At 30.9% G+C, this 19,710-nt stretch overlaps 2 protein-coding genes across 3 annotated transcripts; one reads left to right on the top strand and one right to left on the bottom strand.

Moving 5' to 3' along the window:
* Nucleotides 1-2,179: 2,179 nt before the first annotated feature.
* Nucleotides 2,180-8,397, top strand: PSS1 (phosphatidyl serine synthase family protein). 2 transcript variants are annotated; one of them, XM_028080929.1, is made up of 14 exons: nucleotides 2,180-2,837; nucleotides 3,145-3,303; nucleotides 4,196-4,388; nucleotides 4,518-4,583; nucleotides 4,685-4,744; nucleotides 5,467-5,557; nucleotides 5,809-5,863; nucleotides 6,025-6,104; nucleotides 6,216-6,332; nucleotides 6,492-6,576; nucleotides 7,009-7,100; nucleotides 7,325-7,578; nucleotides 7,695-7,783; nucleotides 7,896-8,397. In XM_028080929.1, exons 3-14 carry the CDS (start codon nucleotides 4,228-4,230, stop codon nucleotides 8,024-8,026), a joined length of 1,281 nt encoding a protein of 426 aa, XP_027936730.1. In that variant the 5' UTR covers nucleotides 2,180-2,837; nucleotides 3,145-3,303; nucleotides 4,196-4,227; the 3' UTR covers nucleotides 8,027-8,397. The 2 variants fall into 2 exon arrangements, with proteins under 2 accessions (XP_027936730.1, XP_027936728.1); XM_028080927.1 differs by lacking the exon at nucleotides 3,145-3,303.
* A 696-nt stretch (nucleotides 8,398-9,093) lies between these two features.
* Nucleotides 9,094-11,580, bottom strand: LOC114191631 (palmitoyl-acyl carrier protein thioesterase, chloroplastic-like). Its single transcript, XM_028080930.2, has 6 exons — nucleotides 10,991-11,580; nucleotides 10,752-10,885; nucleotides 10,297-10,410; nucleotides 10,025-10,193; nucleotides 9,664-9,732; nucleotides 9,094-9,560 (listed from the first exon to the last, which is right to left on the bottom strand). The coding sequence occupies exons 1-6, from the start codon at nucleotides 11,369-11,371 to the stop codon at nucleotides 9,225-9,227; spliced, it is 1,203 nt and encodes a 400-aa protein (XP_027936731.1). The 5' UTR covers nucleotides 11,372-11,580; the 3' UTR covers nucleotides 9,094-9,224.
* Between the last annotated feature and the right edge of the window lie 8,130 nt (nucleotides 11,581-19,710).

Raw genomic sequence — 19,710 nt, 5'->3', positions numbered from 1 at the left:
CAACCCAACCCGACCCAAACCCGTGGTGGGCCGGGTTGGCCCACGGGTTTTGATCCACTTTGATGGCTCTAACGGATAGTACTCACTACTCGACCCGCACAAAAACACCCGCTACCCATTGTTTACTCGTCGATCGTTTAAAAAAAAATGCAATTTTTTTTAAATCCACGGGAATATTCGTATATCTTCAAATATTTAAAAAAATATTTTATAAATTTTAAAAATAAAATTGAAATAAAATGTACTTTAAATTTAATTTAATTTTAATATTAATTAAAATTAATCTAATAAAATATATATTAAAATTTTATTTTAATTAAATTTTCATTTTTATTAAATTTAACTTAATAAAATATAAATTAAATTTTAATTTTATTTTGTTGTCGGTAACATAAACCTATGGGTACGAGTAGTATGATTCCCATCCCAAACCGTTTATAAACGAGTATTAAAATATCTACGATCTGTATATATTAACTATCCACCACAAATCTTGTCCAAAGATACTCGCTATCATAAATATTTTTGCAAAATTTAATTTTGTTAATTAAGACGAGAAAACTTAAAAATATAAGAGAAGAAAAAAAAGTTAGATTGAGAAAATCATGATTTTGAAAGAATAGAAAATAGAAAAAAATATTAACGGACTTGACTCGTTGACTACATACAAAACTAATATTAATAATAGTAGTATTAATATTAAAAAAATATTAGGATGCAATATAAATTATATTTAAATGACAAAATTTCACTAAAATTACACATATTTTTTTTAAATTCACTTTCAAATTACATTATTGTACAAACTATGGAAATTATAATCATATATAATATTTAAAAATTATAGTTAGTAATTTTAATGTTTATGTAGTTTTAGCACCTGAATAAATAATACAAACTAAATTAATTTTATAACTACAAATACAAATACCTACAATGTTAAATGTAAAATTATATTATCCATACAATTATTTTTCTCAAAATTACAAACGAACTACATAAGTTTTGAAAATTAGTTGTGATTGGGTGAGGTTTATTATTAACTTGTGTCACGAGCTATAAGTTAAAAAACAATAAAAAAAAAAAACATTAGTTGATAATATTTTTTAATCGATGAATAAGTAAAGTGTTACTATTATTGTTGTATGCATATACAAAGATATGTTACGAAAATAGAAGTGTGGCAGTCCCCCCAAATAATAGCATTACTTTTTTGATGGTGTTATTTGGTTGTCTTGGCCATGAATTTGGAGTTAATAGTAACGTAGTGATGAACATAATAAATCACAGTGATAAGTTGAAAAACCAAAAAGCGATTGACACGAACCTCACAAGCAGTTGAACGAAAGGGAAAGAGGAAAAAGAAAAAATTGAAATTAAGAAAGTGTAGAAATTAGAAATGTTTACGCAAGATGACAGAAAATGTTTAAGGTGTGTACGATTAGTTGCCCGATTGTGATAGATGTCATTATTTTGTATCTTATTAAAGATGAGTCCAGTCACTAAATTGTTGCATGCTTTTTCCACTAAAAAACAATTTATTTTCCGATCTATACCTCACTCGAAACATAATTTGCTGCCTACATTTTCGTAAAAACATCCATACAATTAAACACCATGTCACACTCTGTTTGCACCCCACAATTTTTTTATTATTTCTGCTTCTGTTTCTTGTATTTTTGTGTTTTATAGCTACTCTCTTAATTCATGCCATCAACACTTGAAAATGAAATAATGTTGCTCACCAAAACGTCACCACAACATAAATAAAATAGCAAAATAAATGCACAAATTCTTTACCCTTTGTTGCCTCTTCTGCTACTACAACAAACACCAACAATTTCTCCTCACTCCAATTTCACCACCCTTAAGAGACATGTTTGAAATAGTTATTCATTGTCACATCACTGTTATAAATTAAAATTAAAAAATGGAAATTATTGATTTGACAATTAGATATTAATTATGTACTTATCCACCTTGACCTCGAATTGACGTACACAACGTAAATTAATTGGTATATAATTTAGAGAGAAAAAAAAGAGTAATACATATACCCATTTTGAATTTCATTAATGAGAGAGGTTGGATAGAGGCTCTTTAATAAAGATAAAGAAATCCGCATAGAATGGTTCTTGTACTTTGTTACAGAAAGGTGTTTGATGTTAGGATTTGTTATTAATTATAGAGATGACTGAAGGTTGAATTTATTTTATTATTATGTGTTTATAAAGCATGGAATAAAAAGAAAAATTAAAAAAGGATAAGAAAAAGGGAAATAAGGAGAAAGGAGAGGGGTAAAGTTGTGAGAGAAAAAAAGAAAAGAACTTTTGGTCCATGATTCATGATCATCGTCATCGTGCGTATCTAAAACATCTTCAAATCTATCTTTGACCGTCGTACTCTCTCTCTCTCTCTGTGTTTTTAATTTTTTTCTCTCATCATCACCCTTCGCCTTTTCGCCGCTGTTGCAGACTCTGCTGAAAACACATACACAACACAGCCACCACACAAAAACACGAACACGAACACAGTCACAGTTTCACTTCACCCACCACACCCGAAAGACAGAAAACAATACGATATCTCCATTTTGCCCCTCTTCCCCTTCTCTCACACACACATCTCTATAAATATTATAATTTCTCCATTCATTAGCATAGCATAGCAGCGGAAAGAGAGACAACAACAACTCTCACACTTATCTTCTTCTTCCTCTGATTCCATTCATCATTCATTACTCTGATCCCACGGCTGCGATCTTCTCGTTTCTCCAATCGTACGGCCAGGGGTCCTTTGTCTGCCCAACTCAAACCTTCTCAGCTTTCTCTCTCTACGTAAGTCTCTCTCTCTCTGTGTATGTATGCAACAACACAACAAAGCCTTTATTATAACCTGCTTTTTCGCTCTCTGTATGTATAACCTCTTTTTCGTTACGAATCATATCATATCCGCATAATATCTATCATCACTCGCACGCACACACTCACACGCGCACTCCGCTATGCATTCTTTCTCGATTGTGCTTCGAATCTACTACCTCTCCTGACATTCACTGTACCGTTTTTCCTTTTTTTTTTTTTCTTTTTATTCCTCCCTTTCCGTTTTCACTCCCTTTAATTTTTCGATTTTTTTTTTCAAAAGTTGCTTTTTTTTCGGCCCACCCCACTTCTTCAACTGGATTCCGGGTTCGATTGCTTTCGCTGTTACATGCATCGATACCGGGTTGAATTACGCGTTGTCGTTATGGGTTTTGCTTCTTCTGCCAGATTTAGATCCATCGTGGGGATGTAACCGCCTTTGGTAATTTGCCTGTATTGAGAAATTGAATGCTTTTCTAAGGTTTATGACGCAATGCGTCTGAAATTAATGAGTGTGTTCTATTTTTTTTTTTAATAATAAAAATAATATGCTTTGGGCTGCAACGGGTTTGTGTAGTTCGCTCTTGATGGGGATCCGTTAATTACTGAGTTTGATTCTTTGTGATGCGTATGCATGTGGTTTCATATATGTGTTAAGATGCTGATGGGCAGTACTGTGGTCAAGATATTGGCGAGTTCTGTTATATACTGTAGAATTTGTGATGGACTGTTGGGCTGTCAATCAATGATTTTTCTCCGACACAAAAAAAAAGCACATTGAATTCTGTACCAGATACTACTTTGGGTTTCAAATTTGGGGCTTGTTGTAAATTCAGTGGATTTGCGTGAGTGTGTTTAGTTTAGCCTCTAATTTTGAACCCTAAGATGGTTTTGTTATACGTAAGTTACTTTTCTTTTACTTGTTGGTTATGTATTTAGTACTCGAAGGATAACTGATATTAACCCGCGGTTCATTGCAATACAGAAATTCTAGTTTTTTGAAGAGACTTCTGGTTGCATGTTTTCATTTAGCTGTCTTATTTAATCCTCTATCAGTTTGTGGTTCTTATGCATGTGTGCAGTTTTTACTGAGATACAATGACATACGGGGACTCTTTTTATCTCTTGTTTGTTTTCTTAATATATATGTATATGTATGTATGTATCATAACACTGAAATGCAATTACTCACGGATATTTAATACTAATCAAGTTCATGCTCCGTGTGTTTTCCAATTGTGAATAATGAAATATTTGGTGTGCTTTTATAGAAAACGGGGGACTATTTGTCATGGCATCTGTTAATGATCTTATTTCTTTGATTCTTATTGTAGGTAGAGAGTATAGCTTCTGTGGAACACTGAATATGGAGTCCAATGGTCATGCAAGAGTAAAGAGAAATGATATTATTAAAGAAAACGGTAATTCTCATTTGTCAAATGTAGATGATGAGCATGATCCATGGACAGCATGGGCATACAAGCCTCGAACCATCACATTGTTACTTATTGGTGCTTGCTTTCTCATGTGAGTATCTAGCTGGATGAATTAATGTTAACGAGTGGTGTATTTTTTTCTCCTAGGAAATTTTGTTCATCAATAAAATCAGATTTCTTCCATCTACTTATTTTTTTATATTACTGTTGTATATACCAGTTGGGCAAGTGGAGCACTTGATCCAGAAAGAGATGCATCTGGTGATCTTGTTACTTCTGTTAAAAGGTTTGGTAATTTTAGTTTAATTACTTCTCATTTCATTGTGCTTATATAATTTTTGCTGAGAACAACATATGCTAAAAGCCCGCACAACTGTTTCTCTGCAGGGGTGTATGGGCCATGATTGCTGTTTTTCTTGCTTATTGCCTGCTGCAAGCTCCTTCTACGTGAGTAATCAGAATGAATTTATTTTCTTTAGTTTGGTATTTTCCATTTACGTGTTGTTTTTCGACGTGTATATTAGTCTACTTGCCTTTTTCCTTTTATTAGATTTAGATCCCAAACGTGTCAGAAGACATTCCTTATTTTCGGTGACTTCCACATGATTGGATTATTTTCTTGCCTGTATCTGGAAGGGGACTGAGTATCTAAACTTTTAGTCTCGGGTTTGAGAGATGGTGTTGGAAGAATTTAATTCCAGGCTCCATCGGTTAATTTATTTCACATTTAAAGTCAAGAGAATAAGGCAACAGCTTCATACTCACAGATCACTGTTTTAGAACATTATTAATGGACTAAGTTATTTGAGATAATCAAGATATCATTCAAGATTGGATGGTTGTCGTTGCTTTACTTGCTGGGTAGAAAAGTTTGTTCTTTTCAAGGTTGGGTTAGAGAGAGTGTGTGGATGGGATATGGAAACTGTATGAAGATAACTGGGAATCCAAAGTGTTTATTTTTGTTTGGTGGACGTTCTTTCTTTACAAAGTTTTAATATAATTCCGCTTAAAATGGTTTTGCTATGTTATCAATATAACACGGACGATAATATAAACATGAGTTTGTTACTGCCTACTGATAGTGTATGACGGTGGAAGTTTTGTTCATCTGAAGTTGTTAATTTTCTCGCGACTATTACCTTAATAAATATTTTCCCACTTTCTTTCAGGGTTCTTATTCGGCCACATCCTGCAATTTGGCGCTTGGTTCATGGGATGGCCGTTGTTTATCTTGTTGCCCTCACATTTTTACTTTTTCAGGTTGGTTTCCATGCTCCAATTTGACAATTCTTGTTTAAAGTCTAAGCAATTTTGTCAAGCTTGGATTTACGGCTTTAAAAAAAAACAAACTTTACACTAGATTCTTGCTTACTTTTTTCTATTTGCATCTGTTAGCTTCCTCAAACTTCATTTGTGCTTTGTGTGACAATAATATTTGTCATTTGTTACCCTGTTTCCACCAAGTGAATGAAAGTGGACTAACTTTTATCCTCAATTTTTTGTCCCTACAGAAGCGTGATGATGCTCGACAGTTTATGAAGTTTCTTCATCCTGATCTTGGTGTTGGTAAGGCAATCCGATTCTTTTTTTTTAAGATTTGAACTGGTTGGAATTAATTCGTTATGTATGTGCTGTATTTGGGATTTTAAAACATTTTTGGGTTAGTCATGGATCAGTCTGTTTCCTTCAGTTTAAAAGTTTTTAATTAGTATATGTGATCTTGGCAGAACTTCCAGAAAGATCTTATGGTGCCGACTGCCGTGTATATCTGCCTGAAAACCCTGCAAGCAGGTTTAAGAATGTTTATGTATGATTTCTTACACGACCTTTGATTTTGTATACCTTCTAAAGTTACTTTATACCTTTCTGTATCCTATTTGGATCTAACACGGGGCTTATATTATGTTTGATTTCCCAGGAGACACTTTTTGATGAGTTTGTTCTAGCTCATGTTATTGGGTGGTGGGGGAAGGCAATATTGATTCGTAATCAGCCCCTTCTTTGGGTGTTATCGATTGGTTTTGAGTTGGTGGAGGTAAACCCTGATACTTGTACCATTAATACACTCTTTTTGATATTTTGAGACAGGTCTGGTTGTGGGTTTGTGCCTTCATAAAGCTTTGACTTTTTTGTTGCTTTGGTATAATAACTATACTTTCGGATTGCTTAAAGTATTTGGTGCTGGCCTTTTCAGTTTACTTTTCGTCACATGTTGCCAAATTTCAACGAGTGCTGGTGGGACAGTATTATTCTTGACATCTTGATCTGCAATTGGTTCGGTAAGAGTTTTGGACCCATTTTTGTTTTGTTTTAGGCAAGTTTCAAAGATTGCATGTGTTTTACTAGTCGAAGAATGATCTTATTTATTGTACCACCATAATTACAGATTGCATCTATAGACTTTCATTTAATCTGCAATCAACAAAATAAAAATAAATATTTTAGATCTTCATTCTACAATGAAGCTTCAAGGAATTAATTGTATTGACATTTTTTGAACTCTGTCCCGGAAGCTATTCAAGCCTATATACTTACTACAATTTTATTTCAAATTTATTTGTTTTATTTCTAAACAATTTGTTCATACCAAAAAACTTTCAGTACATCATTTTAATTTTGGTTAGTTCTTTAAGTAGCATAGAATCAGTTGTTTTTTGGATTTGAAATTGTTTCAGCCGATTGTAACATCTGTTGGATCAATTAATCTGCAGGAATTTGGGCAGGAATGCATACTGTTAGATACTTTGACGGGAAAACCTACAAATGGGTCGGTCTAAGCCAGCAGCCTAATATAATAGGAAAAGTATGTTTGTCTGTCATCAGTTATTCCAATTATGCTTGACTCTTTGATTCCTATTGAAATTGAAATCACCAATTTGAAATGTCTTTTTCTTTGCCTACTGGAGCAATAGCCAATTGTCTGTGCTCTGAAAGATTTTTTTACTAAAATGTTCTTTCTTTAATCTTGTAATAATAATCTGGTACAGTCTATTCATCTCACCATCTGCTACTTGATATTGGCATTAGGTGAAACGAACATTGGGTCAATTCACACCGGCTCAGTGGGACAAAGACGAGTGGCATCCACTGCTTGGTCCTTGGCGTTTCATTCAAGTGCTTAGTCTTTGCATTGTATTTTTGACAGTAGAGCTCAACACATTCTTTTTGAAATTTTGTCTCTGGATACCTCCTCGAAATTCAGTGGTTATATATAGGTTGATTTTGTGGTGGTTACTTGCAATTCCAACAATTCGCGAGTACAATTCATACCTTCAAGACAGGTGCATTCCCATGTTTTCTATTTATATATTGTCAATTGAGTGTTGATGAATACCAATGTTGGCGACATCGGAACGAGTTCTTGACATTTTATGTCCATATACTGTGATTTTTACAGAAAGCCAGTGAAGAAGGTTGGAGCATATTGTTGGCTCTCTCTTGCCATTTGCATTGTGGAACTTCTGATTTGCATTAAGTTTGGACACGGTACGTTGGTCTCTTGCATATAAATCCTTGTGATGTGTGACGTATTTGGAGGTTAGTATTGATTATTGTTGAAGTCACTGATTACGTACATGGTGGTTGTTTTTGTTGACAGGCTTGTATCCTAAACCAATGCCTATATGGCTGGTAATATTCTGGTCGAGTGTTGGAGTGGCTATTGTTACATTTTTGCTTTTGTGGTCTTGGCAAATCCATCGCAGTCTAGGGAACAAGAAGAGGCGATAATTTTACTACTACTGCAGTTGCAGCAGTCGCAATGCATTATTCTTTGATTGATTCCTTCCTCATTTTTATGGATTCCAATCCATAGCCATACACACATGGTGTAAATACTATCATCAACCTCATAATTAAATTGTAAATGAATATTAATTCTCCTAGCTTAGTGTAGTGGATCACAGTTTCTTTGGGCGGCAAATATTAGTTCCAGCAGCTGGTAGAGAGGTGTACTTGTTATTTATGAGGCTTGCTTTTTGAATAGGTTTCCACCATTGGTAAATTGGCCAATTTCTTCCCTTCCATCGGAATTAGTCATTCTGAAGCGTGTGTATCCAGTCATTTTAATGAAATTTTGAGTGAAGAATGTTTTTGCTTCATCAATTGTGTCTGAATGTTAGCATAATGTTGGAGATTTACAACACCATTACGTTTAGGAATATGTTATTAGGCTAACATTTGCAGCATCTGTAATGTTTTCAGATTTAATATTTTATTGTATGATATAAAAATGACTATACACTACAAAACCGAACATTTGCTTACTAATATTTTCACTTAATCCTCATTCTTTTTGTATACATGCATGTGATTTAAAACTATTTTATCTGAAAAGAGGCCATAAAATCGTTTTACTTTAATCGTGCAGAGATTAAAATGAATCACAGGTGTAAAGAATAGTGCTTGAATGGTTACGTAATATTGCATGCACCGAACCATGGTGTTTACGTAATAATGCGTACACAAATAAGAGGAAAAAAATGTTTTAAGTGTGCTTTTGACATGTTTATGTGGGGTTATCCTTCATTGTTTCATGTTTACTGATGAAGTCGCTCCTAATGTTACTTTTTCAATATGGAAATGCCTTTCGTTAATTTAGAAGATCCACTTTTACTTCCATTTGTCTGAAACCATTTTTTGTTTTTTTAGTTCAAAATATAAAATATGGCTTATGGACTCCTATCATATAGTGCCAACAATTTACTACAACTAACTAATCACATTTTATATTGATTTCATAAATCAAATTAGATCACAACTAACACTTAATTAGAATTGTTACATGTATTTTTTTTTTTCTCCAAGCACTTCCTGGTTGTCCTTTTCCCATCATATCCCATTTTCGTTTAGACCAAGAATTTCTTGGTGAGTACACAAGAGTATATGCCAACATTTGTCCCTTCCCAGTCCACATATCTTACTAAGTCTAAGTGGAAAATGGCTTTGTAACAATCTTCCTCTTCCATGTTGTCCTTCCTCTGACAATTTCGTCGTTTTGTTTCTCTCCTTTGATTTGTAAAAGGTGTGTATACCTTGATGGCCTCTGCTCAAGATAACTCAGCACTCCACTACCATTTATAATTTCTGATGATAACCCATTGAGAAGATTTGTGCAGTAATCTGGCTCTACCACACCATGAAGTATTTCATCATCTTCTGGTTCACATAATGATTGAACTATATCTGAGCTTCCACACTCCCTTCTGTACTCCAGTGTGATACTAGATAATTGGTGCCCCTCCAGAATTTGGTCTGGGATGGTCTGTAGAAGCAATCAAGAATAGAATTTTGGGACTTAGCTATGAGATTCATAATGTTCTATAAATGAGTATTCAGCATTGAGCTCATAAACCTTTGCAATTTACCTCTAGCATCCATCTTACATACTTCACATTATTAACATGTTGGTTCATGTCCAAATCACTTCTCTTGGGCTGAAAAGTGGGGAGGTGCACAAAGTCAATAATTGTGTACATTCTATGTGCTCTGGCAGAGCCAGCAGTAATTTAACTGTAATGCACAGAGTAAAGAGCAAATAGTGTATGTACATACAGTGCAAAGATTTTTTATGCTATTATCCAATTACAAATTGTTAATTATGGTAAATTTGTTCATTTCTTTAATGACTACTTTAAAAATTATTTAATGATTTCTGATTGATTGACATATATAAATTGACAGTAAGTACTGAACTCAAATGCCATATGCATATATATATATATATACCTTCAAATCAGAATTCATGTATTTTGCCTCTTTATCCAATTTGACTATTTTTTCTTGAGCATCTTCTTTTATTGCTTGCTTCTCTATAAACCAAGGTGCAACTTCAGCTCTCACCTCTTCTGGCATTTTGGAGAGACGTCTTGTTTTGCGGTTCATCATCACCCACGTGCTGTTTATGGCTTATCTCAATCAGCACACAGGTATAAAACGTGGAAAATTTGAAAATTGTTAGAAACACTGTGCAAGACATGTATACAGTGCAGAGTACATACCTTGTCGCACGTGCAAAAATGTGGCCTGTGGCTTGGCTTCTTATCAGCCAGTCCCGCCGCATTCCATTTTTGCCTGATGCTCCAACCCATGTGTCAATTTCAACTACCTCTCCCCTGACACGTGTCAAATTAATCTCTTGTTATTATGGTTTTGCTAATCAACTATGTGCTGCTAACACTAAATTTTCATTTCATCAAAATCGGTGCAAATCTTAAGCAAATATGCTGAGCATATGGCCAGCCACAAAGTAAGTGACTTGAAGACAAGGCAAGAGTTCTTGAATACGGAGAAGATTTCAAGAAAAACCTTCAACAAAGTAGTACAACAACTGTGACAAGACTTGTCTCAAGCGAGTTGAAAGTTCTCAAATTTGATTAGTATATTCCAACAACAGAAAAAAAATGTACACATTCATTCGTGTCCTTGTAATAACCATGGTGAAAAGGGACTTTACCAGATGGGATAGTAATCAATCAGAACTTGCATTCTTGAGACAACCCAAATGAGATCGTTCCTCACCATTCCATGTGTCGCCCCAAACCCATCACCCAGCAGCCCAGACATCCAAACATGGTTTAATGCTGTTTCCTGTATATAAAATTGCATTTAGCAACAAAACAAGGGAGCCCTAGAGCTTTTTGAGCAGTGAAAACTCTGGTTATGTGATAACAACATGTGTATTTATTTAATCACCTGAAGAAGATTGAGGATGCTCTCAAGCGTGGCAGTTTTATCAGCTCCAACTTCATAGGACCTAATGACAACGGTCTGTCTATAACCAACTCCACCTTCAGTGATGAGCCCTTGACGATGAGGATCAACCAATTGCTTCTTTGTTGGGATGTTTTGGCGCAGACAATTTTTATCAATTGTAACAGCTTGACCGAGAGTGGTGGAAGTTGTTGCAGCTATTTGGCTTAGTGTCTCAACTTTAATTGGCGACCTAAAACTCCCATTAGTTCTGATGCCGGTGTTCCCTGGCTGCTTAAGTTGGTCATGGTTTTCTCTCATGGAACAAGACCTAACAAAGTAGGTAGAAGCTGGAGATGTGAAAGTGGCAACCATTGTTCTCATTTTGTTCCTAACAAACTGGAACAGTACCTTAGAAGGAGAAAGGTGGGAAGAGAAAAATGGGTACCAAAACTTTTTATAGTTTAACTTTAGACGGGGTTAACAAAGCAGGGCTTGGAACTCTGAGAGACAAATAAGTGAACCTTGTGAATCAGCTGACATATCAAAGAGATTTTGGTGTTTGCTGCGGAAGTAACTTTTAGTTGTCCCCATCTGAGAAGGGAAACGCCCTAGTTCTGATCGATCAGGTAGTAGACAAAAGTTTGTTTAGTTTGTGTCAGACAATTTTGTGAGTTTATGAAAAAAGCAATGCAGTTAATACTCAACTAAAATAACGTTAGCTACTATTTCATAATGTGAATCTGGACATGTTATATAGAACTATGAAAAACTGAACATAGAAAATATTTAAGTATTTATCAGACAGTACGTAAGAAGAATAATAGAATGCTAACAAGGAAAAGAAGATTAACAGAAAGTATCATTGGAGGATTTTAAATTATATCTGTGACGATTTAGGAGTTACTAGCCTGACATCATTCATAAACGTTTTGTTCTTGTTTATTACTGAGTCTAGTAGGACTTTAAGAATTGGTAACTTATAGATATAGTGCTTAGTATTATTGTATCAGATAGGTAGAAGTATAAAAGAGGAACAAAGAACGTCCCTCTAGAAATTTACATCAGCCAATAAGAGAACTTTGTTGAAAAGTCCACTATTGTCAAGGTTTTCCATGTAAGTTTATGTTACAGATATAAAAGACGAATTTAAAGTATATAACTGGAAAAATTTTGTAAGATTGAATAAGATTTAAAAGTTTACTGATATTGTATGTGTTAGTAAAGAGTATAAGAGAAATAAATGTTTCTTCCGAGGAGAAAAGATAAGGGAAGTTTCGAATTGAAAAATTGTGAATTCCTTATAATGTTGCGTGGAAGAAACCAAACTATCTATTGGAATTACTATGTCTTCTGTTGGTCGTTAGGAATAGTGAAGATTATGACAAAAACTAGGACAAAATGAAACCAACTAAGAATTTGGTGAGGCTTTCCAGTGATGCCAAGTTAGTAGGTCTGTGTATTCAAGTCATTTATTGTTGTTTGCTCTGTTATCATGCTTCACACTTTCAGCAATAAATGCATTGGAGGCTCAAGGAAATAATTCCAAATCAGTTTAATTAATTTTGCATGCTTCAAACTTTTTCGGTATGAACCAATAAAAATGACATTATATCATATGTCATAAATGGAGGCTAAATATTGGACAACAGTAATAATATTGCAGCACAGTACACAGAGATAGGCCAAAAAAATTATTCTCCTCAACAGTAACCTACTTGAAGTTTTAATTCTAACAATGTTTCTTTCGCTTTAACTGTTTGCAAGGTTACTTCACAAATTAAGAATAATGGAAATTTTAAATAATGTGTAATTACAATGGATTACAGATTAGACTTTAATTTTGACAAAAGAAAGGATATGTGCACAGATAAAGCCGTGGCAGCAATTTATTTTAATCTTTTTGGAAGATTGTTTCGTTGTACACTTCATTCTCTCTCTAATTTTGAACTTGAACGTTGAGAGAAATCATTGTTAAAGATAAGTAAAATAAAATTTACAATTAATTTATATAGAAAATGAGATAAAAACTAAACGTGAGATAGTTTTGTGGTTGTAACAGTTTATTTGAATAATAAGAAATTGAAAAATATTTATTTTATAAATTTCATTCATATACATTTGTATATAGAAGTTTTATTCTTATAGCATTTTATATTTATAAATTAAGATTAAATTAAACAATATTTTATATCTTTATTAAATCTATAAGTTAGCTAATATCTCAACACTTCTTGAATGTGATCTCTATACACTAAATTGTAAAATAGTCTTCAAACCAACTTTATATATTTCAAATGTTAGTGCAAAGAGTTGAAAGCACAATCTTTTTATATTTTCTTTTCAACTTTTACCACTAGGTAAATTTTATAACTCCCTTTATATAGGTAAGCTATGATCAAGAAGTAGATTGATTTATGATATACGCATGTTAAGTTTGGAAACATGTTTGAAAATTTAGAAATAAGATTTTAGTTTGATTTAACATATTTGTAGTACTGGGATTGAATTACAAACAAGTTTGATAAGTTGGAATTAAGAAATATTGGTGGTTATGTGCAAATGTTTTTTTTTAATGTTATTTAATAAATTGAATGAGAAAATTTGGATGGAAGTGAAACTATTTTTAGATAATTTTTCAAATAATATAAGTTTTGTATAATCCATTTAACCATATATATTTCGCTGAAAGAAATTCATTCCAGCAATCAATCTCACTCTCCGGCTAAATCTCCTGAATAAATTTTAACTCAATAAAATTTAGAAAAAAATTAGATTCAGTTCAGTGATTTTTTTTGTGCTCAATGAAATCACCTTATTTACATATGATGTGATGAGAAATCGATAAAGAATTCTAGCACAAACTATAATATGACATTTGTGTAGAATTTGATGCAATAAATTCACATCAATATGAAACTTAAATTTATAAATCTAAAAAGTGCCTAAAATAGATAAAATATTTATTTTTAGTAAAACATACTTAATATATAAAAAATCATTTTATTAATTATTTACTTTATATCCAATTATAATAAGCCCTAATAGAATTTATCTAATTTTATATCCATTAAATATGATTATATGGACTCAAAATATTAATCTCTTCATCCTTGTATTGTTATAATTATATTTGAAAACAGAAAACGATACACGAAAACTAAGATGGTTATAGAAATTTAGTTTATTGCATTTTATAATATTTTGCTGATAAAAGTTATAGATTTGACAAACGCTCTTGTTGAGTAATTATAATTTAATTTGATGTGTAAAAATTTAGCCAGTTCCTATTTAATTTGTTATTTTTGGTTGTCAGATATCCTACCAAACTATCTTTAATATAATATTTAATTTCAGTGATGTCTTTTCATAAGTGCATTACTTTTTTGCTCTCAGTATTTATTTGTGTACTGTTCAATTCTATTTCATAAAATGTACTATAAAATGACTCACGTATCATTATTTTGTAAACTTTTTACTTAATAGTGTAGAAAAAATTACAATTACTTGATCTAAAAATTCAGTGGAAATAATGAGGAAGAATAATTTAAAGAGTTATTTGATTTGAAACTTTTGATCCCAACTATTATTTAGCTTTCAAAATATGCGTAGAAGTGAAAACAACAATTAAAATTTTCCGAGCTCTTCACAAAATAAAAATTGGTTAAAATACTCTGTTAGTCTTCTTTTTTGTTGCAGAATCTCAATTTGGTCCTCATATTTTTTATTAGTATCATTAAGTAGGTGCCACGTGTCAGTTCCTCATTCTTTTGAATTTTCTTTATTTTAAATTTTTTTTAAAATATTTATGCCACGTGTCACTTCTGTAGTGTGCCACATGTCATTCTAATATGGTGACATTAATGTATGAATCTCAATTTGATCCTCATATTTATTAAATTGATTTGATTTGAGTCCCAATTTTTTAAAAAAAATTTCAATTTCAGGTACTCCAAATTTAGACCAAATTTTACTTTTATATAATGTTATGATTATTTTTATTAAAATTGATATTTATATTAAATATTTTAATAATATTAATTATATTTAATATTAAAATTTTAAATATATTTATTTTAATTTTTTATAAAATTATTTTAAAATTTAAAATTTGAATTTATAAAATTGTTACTTTTAAGCCAACTCTAAAATATTGTTGATATTGAATATTATACAAATATTTCGAATATAAATTTCTTAATCTATATATTTAAAATTTTAAAATAAAATTTAAATAAAGTTTAATGTAAAATATAAATTTAAATAAATTAAATGTTGTTAAAAATATGTAATAGAAATATCACTTGTAATAAAAGTATCATCATTACATTTATAAAAAAATTAAATTTGTTCTAAATTTGGAGCACATGAAATTAAAATTATTTTAAAAAGATTTAGGAGTGAAATCAAATCAAATTAACAAATATGAGGACCAAATTGATATTCTTACATTAATTTGACACGTGTCACCATATTAGATTGACACGTAGCACATTATAGAAGTGACACGTGACATAAATATTTTTTTTTAAAAATTCAAAAAAAATTCAAAAAAAATTCAAAAATTCAAAAAAACGAGAAGCTGACACGTGAGACCTCCTTAACGGTGTTAGTTCTCTACTAACGGATAAGACCTAATTGATACTAATTTACAAAAATGAGACCTAATTGAGACTAATAAAAATACGAAGACCAAATTGAGATTTTGCTACAAAAACGAGGACCAAGTTTAACCATAAAAATTAGAAAACTTGGTATAAAAATTAAAAAAAAAATATATTTCTTAAACTAAACATCGTCCAGTATTCTTTTTAGTTTTATGTTTGACTATCAAAGCAAAATATGGATTATTGACTTACTGAGATGAAAACTATGTAAAATAAAATAGAGTACAATTTTTTTGAATCATTATTTAATCAATTATTTTATGCGTGTATAAATTCAAATAATTTATATAATAATTTATCTATTTATATGTCTTCATCGCACTAGCTATCACACTTACACTTCCAAACAAGACTATATTCTTTTCCTGATAAAAATGTAGGAAAATAAATAAATTGACAATACTATTTCTAAATAACAACTACCAAACATTTTTTCTAATAAAATGTTATTTTAATAAAACATTAATTTGTAATGTTGTAGAGTAAGTTTATAAAAAAAATATTATCAAGGTAAGAGTTAAAATTAGGATATAAAAGTGAGGTAACTTGATTTACACAGATTCACTCGTCAAGGATTGAACTAAAAAAAGATCAGATTAAAAATTTTGTAACCTGATTTAACCCATTAAGGATTGATAGATTAATGGATTGACTTACTTATAAATATTTTTTTTTGCAATTTATTTTACATATTTATTACATAAATGACAATGAAGAGACTTAATTTATTTTATATAATAGTAAATCAAAGTGTTTATCTAATCCTCAAATTAACTAAACATTCAAACTATTCAAATATTATTAAACAGCATTATAACATTTAAAAATATAAAATTATCAATCTATATAATTAGAAATATTAATAAGAATAACAAAAAATATTTAAAAAATTGTAAAAATATGTTAGTGAGTTAATCTATCCTTCAATCCAGTTTGAATTCGCTTAATTTGTTAGTTAAGAAAACCATATTTAATTCAATTCACTTTTGAAAAAATTAAATTTTTCTCAACCTGATCTAACTCAAACCTATATTAAACCGAATTGACTGAAACGCATTTTGACCTTTATAGTTAAAATTATGTATGAAAAAAATCCAAAAATTAAAACCTATTTTAACATCGTTAGTTAAAATTATATATGAAAAAGTCTGAAGACTTAACTTTTTCTTGCAAATCCGCTTGTTTATTATAAGATAAATCTCAAAAATATCCTTTCAAATTAGATGTTGTATTTCAAATTATATAATTAAAAAAACCTATTAAAATTAACATTTTCACTTTTGAATCATACTCTCGAAAAATATATTTCAAATTACATAATTTAAAATTAATTTTGTTCACTTTGGAATTGTATAATATTCCAGGTTCATAATTCAAATTATTTTTTTTTCTAGATTATACAGTCTTAAAAATATTCTATATTTCCTAAATTTATTTCTATATTTGTTAATCCAAAATTAATGTCACTACAAATAAAATTTATTTCTTTGCGATTGCGCATCGGGTTGAATCACGATTGCGGAGAGCATTCCACATTCATCCAAATAAAATAAGCTAAATTCTGACTACCACAAATTTTGCAGCTTTCCCAAATACATCATTAATTCTTTAAATATAAAAAAAATCACAATTTCTAACACATTCAATTTCATTTAGTTTTTAATTTTAAATGGATATTCATTTTTTAAATATTTTATAGGTTAAATTATATTTTTAGTCCTCATTTTCGTAGCAAAATTTGAATTTCGTCCCTCAATTAATTTTTATCTCAAACTGGTCCCTATTTTGAGAAATTTGACCCAATCAAGTCCTTTCCGTTAGTGGTGGAGTAACGGTGTTAAATGGAGTGCCACATGTCTGCTTCTGAATTTTTTGAATTTTTTTTTGAATTTTTTTTTACTTTTTATTAATTTTTTTAAAGTTTTTTAAAAAAAAAATTTTGCCACGTGTCAAGCGGACATTGTGCCACGTGGCAGTGACAGTGCCACGTGTCACTATTTGGGAGTTGTCATTTTTCATTCTCAATTTGGTCCCTGTATTTTATTTTTTGTCTCAATTTAGTCCCAATTTTTGTAAAAATTGTGCAATTTTATCTCTCTCCAAATTGAAACCAAATTTAATTTCTATATAAATATGCACAAATATTTCTATCAAAATTGATATTTCAAGTAAATATTTTTAATAAGATTAAGTTTATTTTAATTTATAATTTACGTTAAACTTTATTTAAAATTGTTTTAAAGTTGTTGATAGAAAATAATGTTAATAAAAAAATTCATAAATTATATTGATATTTTATTACATTATACTTTAATATTGTTTTTTATTCGAATTTATATTTTAAATAATTGCATATTTTTAAAATGTGTAAAATTCAATAATTTTTATACAAATATTTTAGTTAGTATAAAAATAACAATTATATAATTTAAGAAAAATTAACTAGTTTATGTAACAATAAAAAACAAATAAATTTAAAATTTGGAAACAATTTTAAGTAAAATTTAATGTGAAACAAATTTAAAGAAACTTGGTTTTATTGAAAATATATAATAAAAAAATTAATTTGAATAAAAAAATTAAATTTAATAAAAATATTTGTATAACATTTTATAATTTTTGTTTCAATTTGGAGGGGGACGAAATTGCATAATTTTTACAAAAATTGGGACTAAATTGAGACAAAAGATAAAATACAGGGACCAAATTGAGAATGAGAAAATGACACCTCCCAAATAGTAACACGTGGCACTGTCACTGCCACGTGGCACGATGTCAGCTTGACACGTGGCAAAATTTTAATTTTTTAAAAAGATTTAAAAAAATTAATAAAAAATAAAATAAAAATTCAAAAAAAATTCAAAAAAAAAAATAAAAAAATTCAAAAAATCCAGAACCTGACACGTGGCACCCCATTTAACACCGTTACTCCACCACTAACGGAAAGAACTTGATTGGGTCAAATTTCCCAAAATAGGGACCAGATTGAGATAAAAATTAATTGAGGAACCAAATTCAAATTTTGCTACGAAAATAGGGACTAAAAGTATAATTTAACCTATTTTATATGGATAAAATAATTCATATTTAGTGAATTTTATTTTTCTTGTTTAAATAAAGTATTTCAATTTAATAAGATCAAGCCCAAGTTGGAGTCAAGTTGAACCAAGTCAGCTCGACCTTAATCAAGCTACGTTGGTTAGACACAAATCGACTGAGTTGGTCCATGCATAGGTTGCACTAGATCGATTCAGACCTAAGTTGAACTGAGTTAGTTTCAATCAAGATAAAGTCAAGTCAATCTAGACTTAGATCGATCTAAGTCTATCTAAACCAGGTTAATCTGGACCCAAATTGAGCCAAGTCTATCCAAGCCCAAATTGAGTCGTGTTAGGACAAGTCCACATTCAGTCGAGTTAGGATGAGTTCATGTTCATCTAAGTCAGGATTAACCCACATTCAACCGAATTAGTTTATGCCCAAGTCAATCTTGAGTGATGAAGACTAGGTCAAACCTAGCCAAATTGCGACCAAGTCAAGCCAGGTTGAGATGAGTCTACTCAGGCCTTATCGAGTATGCTCAAACCTGATCAAGTCAGATTGAGTCAACTTGAATGAGTCTAGGCCCAAGTCAAACCAAGTTAGTCTAAGCCTAATCAAGGTGGATTCATCTACATTGAAGACGACTCATGTTTAACCAAGTTGGGTTAGACCTCAACAAGTCCTGGTTCGATACAAAATAGGTCAAGCCTAGCCCAATCAAGACCAAGTAAAGCTAAGCTTAAGTCAAGCAAAGTTAGCCCTAGCCTCTCATGTCAAGTAAGTCTATCTGAGTTAATTGATCTGAGCCTATTTGGTTCAATCAAGCCCAATCGATATGGGTTGGTCAAGTTATGTCGACTTGGATCCAAGTCAAGTCAAGTTGGAACATGATCACATTTAACTGTGTTGGGACAAGATCACATTTAATTGGACAAGAACCACGTCAAATCAAGTTTAATTAGGTTTAAGTCATGTTAGGTTGAACCCAAGTTAGATCGAGACAAATTATGTCAG

The sequence above is a fragment of the Vigna unguiculata genome, chromosome 7 (assembly GCF_037176805.1).
Source record: "Vigna unguiculata cultivar grain cowpea cultivar isolate G323 ecotype 2 chromosome 7, ASM3717680v1, whole genome shotgun sequence".
Taxonomy (NCBI): Eukaryota; Viridiplantae; Streptophyta; class Magnoliopsida; order Fabales; family Fabaceae; genus Vigna; species Vigna unguiculata.
Note: the sequence above shows the minus strand (reverse complement) of the source record. Positions and strands in the feature narration are given on the sequence as shown.

Coding starts and splice junctions, on each gene's coding strand:
- PSS1 (XM_028080927.1), top strand. CDS start 4,228: ATGGAGTCCAATGGTCATGCAAGAGTAAAGAGAAATGATATTATTAAA. Junction 7,579..7,694: donor AATTCATACCTTCAAGACAG/GTGCATTCCCAT, acceptor TGATTTTTACAG/AAAGCCAGTGAAGAAGGTTG. Junction 7,784..7,895: donor TTGCATTAAGTTTGGACACG/GTACGTTGGTCT, acceptor TTTTGTTGACAG/GCTTGTATCCTAAACCAATG.
- LOC114191631 (XM_028080930.2), bottom strand. CDS start 11,371: ATGAGAACAATGGTTGCCACTTTCACATCTCCAGCTTCTACCTACTTT. Junction 10,194..10,296: donor ATTTTTGCACGTGCGACAAG/GTATGTACTCTG, acceptor AGCCATAAACAG/CACGTGGGTGATGATGAACC. Junction 9,733..10,024: donor ACATGAATTCTGATTTGAAG/GTATATATATAT, acceptor CCCACTTTTCAG/CCCAAGAGAAGTGATTTGGA.